This window comes from Trachemys scripta, chromosome 5 (genome assembly GCF_013100865.1).
Source record: "Trachemys scripta elegans isolate TJP31775 chromosome 5, CAS_Tse_1.0, whole genome shotgun sequence".
NCBI lineage: Eukaryota > Metazoa > Chordata > Testudines > Emydidae > Trachemys > Trachemys scripta.
The window spans coordinates 136,999,594-137,006,164 of record NC_048302.1 but is presented as its reverse complement, the minus strand read 5'-3'; the positions used below and the strand labels follow the sequence as shown (position 1 = coordinate 137,006,164).

The window sequence follows — 6,571 nt, the reverse complement described above, 5'->3', positions numbered from 1 at the left end:
CGGCTAGCGACCGGTCCGGCCGGCCCGTGGCTACTTCACCACCACCCTGGCTAGCGACCGGTCCGGCCACCCTGCGGCTACTTCACCACCGCCTCGGCTAGCAACCGGTCCGGCCGGCCCGCGGCTACTTCACCACCACCCTGGCTAGCGACCGGTCCGGCCGGCCCATGGCTACTTCACCACCACCCTGGCTAGCGACCAGTCCGGCCGGCCTGCGGCTACTTCACCACCACCCTGGCTAGCGACCGGTCCGGCCGTCCTGCGGCTACTTCACCACCGCCTCGGCTAGCAACCGGTCCGGCCACCCTGCGGCTACTTCACCACCACCCCGGCTAGCGACCGGCCCGGCCGCCCTGCGGCTACATCACCGCCTCCCCGGCTAGCGCCCGGTCCCCCGGCCCGGTCTGTGGCGGGCAGTGACCGGTCCCCCAGGCCCGCTCACGGCTCTCAGCAGCGCCCCCTGCTGGCCCGAGCGGCCGGTTGCGCGCCGCGCCGCGGGGCTGGTGCGGACGGTGCCGGGACCGGCTGCCCGCAGCATCCCGGCCGGCCGCGCCGAGGCGCTCCAGGGGCCCGGAGCCGCAGCTGCTCCTCCCGCCCCCACTCGCCGCCCGCCCGGCCGCGGCGCTCGGTCTCGCTGCCCCGCGCCCCCGGCCGGCCGGCGGAGCCATGCTGCGCTGCCTGCTGCTCGGAGCCTCCAGCCTCCCCAACCTGGAGAAGCGGGACAGGCAGAGCGACCCCGTGGCCAGCCTGACTTTCCGAGGTGAGGGGGCGCCGGGTCCCCCCGGCTACACGGGGCGCGGGGGGGGCAGGAGGACCGGACCCCCATGGCCACTTACACGGGAGAGGTTTTATTGGGGGGCAGCCAAGGAAAACTCTCCCCCTCAGCGGTTGGTCTCCCTGGGTGCAGGTCCCATAACTTCCCAGCCGTGGGGTGGGTGCTGCTGCCCCTCTGTCTCTTGGGGGCAGAGATCCCCCCCGGGGCACTGGCAGGGAGACAGGGCTGGTCCCCGGGGACACCGGTGTGAATCCGGGGGCACTTGCTGCAGATGACAGATGGTCTCTGGCTAGGGGATTGCTGGTCCCCCTCCCCGATGTAGATGCTCTGTCCCGGGATTGAATCCAGACGGAGAGATGCCGGGTGGAGACACATGCCCTGGGGTTTCCTATCGTTCGTTGCCTTGGCACCTCGGCTCCCCTTTTTCTGTGTTGAAGTCGGTTTATCTTAAATTTGTCAGCCCGGCTGCTCCTGTCTTGTGTGTGTCTAGCCCCCGCTGTGCTCCAATACCGGGACAGTGAGCAGCGGACAAAACCCTGCATGATTAGTGGCCTGACCCCAGCCCCCGGGGGGGATCGGAGCGCCAGGGTGCAGGGCGCTGAATCAACAAGTAATAATAAGACCCAGCTCTTAGCATCAGGAGATCTCAATGTGCTTTACAAAGGAGGTCAGCATCCTGACCCCCATTTTACAGATGGGAAAACGGAGGCACAGGCAGGTAAAGTGACTTGCCCAAGGTCACCCAGCAGGCTGGTAGAAGAGCCAGGAATAGAACTCAGGTCTCCTCACCCCCTACATCTCCATCCTCTTGGTCATGCTGCCAGAGTCTCATGGGGGACCCCTTGTGCCCACATGGAACTCCATGGACTTCAGTTGTGGTTGGGCACAAGGGTTCATCTCCATGGATCTGGACCAAAGGGACAGAATCTGGAGGGCTTCCAGTCTAGGAGACACAAGGGGCTGATGAACTAGCAGCATGTCACTAGTCGTGGGTTTCCTTGCATGCGAGCGGTGGCTTGTGGTTTTATTCTGGATGGGGGTTTACAATTCCTGAAGCCGATCTCCCCGAACTGTTGCTAGCAGGTGGGTGAGGGATGCTTTATAGAAAAGCCTTCTTCCTACATGAATCAAGGGTGTTACTAACTTGGGGCAGTTTTTGCTTGTCGGTGGGGTGTGGAGGGAAAGGTTTTCCCTGTATCGGTGGGGGAGGATGAACAGTTTCCCAGGTGACGTTGTTCAATGGGCATGTTACTAAAAGCTCAGTGCACAGATTAGGTGATGCCATCTTCATCAACCCAGGTGAAGCGTTGCCCCAAATACAGCCCCCCATAATAAACATCAAAGGGAAAGTAATGGGTGCTCGGTACTACATGGTGCTCGGTACGACAGCTAAGGTCATGGTAGAAATGGAGAGACAGAGATAGGAACCCTGATTGGTAATAAAAGGCACCAATGGATTTTTGCACGCCACCCAGTTAAATATTGCCTGGCTGTGTATATGTAGGTATGTCTTTGTTCCCATTGTTGTCCGTGGTCTCCAGTGCTCTAATATCTGAGTACCTCATTAAAGGGTAGATGCGTCTTATTTTTGAAATATATTTAAAGGGGCAACATTTAATTTTGTTTTCAAAGATCAAAAACCATTGGGTGTGGGGAGCTAACAAGTCCCCAGTGCTGTTACTGGATCCGCAGAGGCAGATCTCATTGCAGGATCGGGATTCAAATCTGGTTTAAAACAGGCAGAATTTTAGGAACCAACTTTCCATTATTTATCCTGTCTTACTTTTTCACCTGTCTCTGGACTTGGCAGTTGAAAGAATGTAGTCAGTTTCACATTTGTTTCTAGTCAGTTTCCCTTTGGGACTCTCATGCGCCTACCTCTAAAATGTCTCTCCAATTAGTCCAAACTTACCTACCTTCTATGCAGATTTGGTGCCACTTTGCTTTTCATGGTGGCAATAACTTCCGTCAGCAATAAAGAAGCATGAAACTGAGACTCAGGCCGAGATTCTGATTCAGGAAAGCATGTAAGCAGTGAGCTTGAAGTCTATGAGGCTTAAGCACATGTATAAAGTTAAGCACCCGCTTAAATGCTCTGCTAAACAGGGAGGTTTTCCTGAATTGGGGCCAGTTATTTATGCTCAAGGAAAGATCCCACAACAATTTCGCTTTCCTGAATGAGTAACTTCTTTGTGTCTCTCCCTTTGGGGCTCAGGCAGGCCCTGGCGAGGCTGGGATGTCTGCTTGGGCATTGGCCCAAGGCGGCAATATGTTGGCCCCAATCCTGGGCTCACATATGCAGGCAGAGCAACTGCAGGTGTGAGGTCTTGGGCTCCGGGCTGGCAAGGGACTCGCACATGTTGATCTTTATGCCAGGTGAGTAGTTCCACTGAAATCAGTGGGATGCCTTGAGGTGCATAAAAGTTAAGCATGTGGCTTGCAGGGCCAGGGTCTTGGTTTGCAAACATCAGAGGGGGGAACGTGTAGATTCAGTCCCTCCCCAAGCCACGTTTCCCCTGAATGGCTCTGAAAAGAAAAACAAACAACCCATGAAAGTATTTTTGTAAAATCCTTTAAAATAACACCACCACCACCTAAATTTAGGCCCATCCCTAAGCCTGGCTCCCCGGTTCACAAGCCTGGATCGCCGCGCTGGGATTTACATGTGTTCGGATTCTGTGAATCTGCTTGGAACTACAGTGCCCATATATAGTAATAGTGAACGCTGCGTGTGACGGACAGAGGGGAAGAAAATCCATCAGGGAAACCTTTCGGGAGGCCTTTGGCATTTGAGTCACTGCTATTGTTTTTGTGCCGCACGCTAAAGGCTTTTCCTTTTCCTTTTCCCCTTTGCACAAACTGACTAGCACCCAGAAACGCCGTTACTAGGGCTAAAAGCTGCAGGCACCCGGGGGTTGATGGAGTCTCCGTGGTAATCATGCTTTTCAAATTCAAACTGGAAACAAGGCTGGGGGTAATCAACCACGGAACGTACCTAGCGCCGTGGTGGATTCTGCATGGGACTGGAAGGCCCTCCTGGGTCATAATATCCAATCCCCTGCTCTCAGAGGCAGCCCCGTCATATCATCCCATTCATAAACTTCTCACGCCCCATCTCCAGACTAGTTCGGTGGTTTGCCCCCGTGGGGAGCTGTCCCGGAACCTGCCTCCTCTGAGGGTCAGAAACCTTCTAATTTCCAGCTGAAGTTTACTCCTGGCCACTTGTTCTTGTTCCCACATGGTCCTCTAGCTTCAGCAGCTCTTCTCCCTCCCTGAAGTATTTGCAGAGAGCAATCCAATTCCTTCTCAGCCTGCATTTTCAGGGGCGGCAGGCAGGGGAGGCTCTATGTTTTTTGCCGCCCCAAGCACGGCAGTCAGGCAGCCTTCGGTGGCATGCCTGCGGGCAGTCCACGGTCACGCGGATTTGGCGGCGTTTCTGCGGGTGATCTGCCGGTCCCGTGGCTTCGCGTACCTACTCTGAATTGCCACCGAAGCCGCAGGACCGGCGACCTCCCGCAGGCATGACGCCGAAGGCCACCTGACTGCTGCCCTCACAGCGACCGGCAGGCCGCCCCCCACAGCTTGCCGCCCCAGGCACACGCTTGCTGCGTTGGTGCCTGGAGCTGTCCCTTGGCGGCAGGTTTGTATAATTTTTGGTGGTGCCCAGAACAGGTCCAAATCCTGCCTCCCCCACCACACCTGCCTAAGGCTCTGCGGGAGGGGTGCGGGCTCTGGGCTGGGGCGGGGGATTGGGGTGAATGGGGTGAGGGGTTGGGCTCTAGGAGGGAGTTTGGGTGCAAAGTGCAGGCTCTGGGCTGGGGCAGGGGGTTGGGGTGCGGGAGGAGGTGCAGGGGTTGGGCTCTGGGAGGGAGTTTGGGTGCGGGCTCTGGGCTGGGGCAGGGGGTTGGGGTGCCAGGAGGGGGTGAGGGGTCAGGCTCTGGGAGGCAGTTTGGGTCAGGGGCCGCAGGGACGTGCCAGCCGCTTCCAGGAGTGGTGCAGAGCGAGGCCGGGCAGGAAGCCTACCCCTGCATCTGTAGATCTCAAAGTACTTTACGAATGTGGGCAAACATTTTGCAGAAGGGGAAACGGAGGCACGGAGCAGTTAAATGACTTGCCCAAAGCAAAGCAGCACGTCAGTGGCAGGGGTAAGGATAGAACGCAGGAGTCCTGTCTTATCAGCCCCAGGCTTGATCTGCTATGTCATAGCTGCCCCTTATGTCCTGCCCTGGGCTGAGTTATTCCTGATCCAGCAGGGTGGTGGGGGCTTGGCATTAACTAGCCACGTACCCCTCCAAGAAGATTGATTGGATGTTGGAGATGTGAGTGAAGTAGCTGCATCTGCGCCGTCTCCGGGAAAGCAGCGTCTGTGCGGCAGCCCAGTTGCTTTAAAGGAAAACGTGTTTGTGCTGCGGATTCAGGCTGAGATCTCCCTGGGCTCCTGACCGTCTGTGGTCATTGAAGAACCCTCATGGCAAGTTTTGCGAGTGTCCTGACCAGAAACTAACCGAAATCTGGTTCGTTCCATATTATTTTTACACACGTTCCTCCTCAGCAGAACAAAATACTCCTCTTCATTTCTCGTCCTAAACTGTTGCACAGTGTCCCTGTGTGCTGGTAAACAGCTGTGGTGTCCCACCCCAGAGGTGGCTGCATTTCAGTCCCTGTGGCTGGGATCACTGAGCCTACTGTCAGCCTTTTACAAATAGTAAATAATACCGAAGAGCATGCTGTAATTGACAGTCACATTCAGATGCGCGTGTGACGTCTGAATTGCTGCCTGGTTTGGTGTTGGGCATGATGACCCTCAACATCACTGATCTTCCGCAACCAGTTCCAGCTTCTTGGTCTTGTCAATAAAAGCCTGCGGAACTCCGCTCAGACCTATCCCTCTGCCTCCCCCGCGGTGTACAGAGCTTTTGGGCAGAGTGCTGGCCCCAAGAGGTATGGACCTGTATCTTCAATCTCTGGGATGTTACTTTCAGATTAAATGAAACAACCATCGAGCCAATCTAAAAATCTCCAAGCCGGGGAGAGCACCTAGTGACTTGCTTTGGAATATGCTGAAGCAGGAGAAGAGATGGTTCTGCAGATCACAGAAAAAGGCCTCTTCGTTCGGTTCTGTAGCTCCATACCGCCCAGCTTGTCTCACTGAAGTCAGGGGGGGGGGATACTGCAGACTTATGCCAGTGTGCTTGACATGAGACACTGGCTCAGTATAGAATCGTAGATTCTAGTATAGCTGCCTTTAGCAAGGTAATGGACCTTGGTGTGGAAGGATGGTGTTGAGGTTAAGGCATAGGACTGGGGGGCAGTGGAGATCTTTACTAGGTTCACCTATAGACTTACTCATTTTGGTTTGAGCAAGTCATGTCCTCTCACTGTGCCTCAGTTTCCCCATCTGTAAAATGGGGCAATAACTCTTCCTTTCCTCTCAGAGGTGCACTGAGGATAAACCAGTGAAGTGCTTTGAGATCCTCGAGTGATGGTGCCATTGGAGGAGGCAGGGCCGGTGCTACCATTAAGGCGAACTAGGCGGTTGCCTAGGGCGCCAAGATTTGGGGGCGCCAAAAAGCAGTGCTCCCAATTTCCCCCCCGCGGCAGCTCCCCACCCCCCTGGCCAGGGGAGCCGTGCGGCAGGTCCCCACCCCAGCTCACCTCTGCTACACCTGCTCCCCGAGCACGCCGCCCCCGCTCTAATTCTCCTCCCCTCCCAGGCTTACGGCACCAGGGCCGGCTCTAGGCACCAGCCCTCCAAGCATGTGCTTGGGGCAGCACTTTCCAAGGGGTGGCACTCTG

General features: G+C 56.3%; 1 protein-coding gene across 1 annotated transcript in view; it reads left to right on the top strand.

Moving 5' to 3' along the window:
• The first annotated feature begins 622 nt into the window (after window positions 1-622).
• DYSF (dysferlin) overlaps window positions 623-6,571 on the top strand; it is a 275,139-nt gene continuing 269,190 nt past the window's right edge. The window contains exons 1-2 of the mRNA XM_034772554.1: window positions 623-760; window positions 1,266-1,363. Coding sequence (XP_034628445.1) covers window positions 667-760; window positions 1,266-1,363 — 192 coding nt within the window. The 5' untranslated portion in view covers window positions 623-666. The remainder of the gene's footprint in view (window positions 761-1,265; window positions 1,364-6,571) is intronic.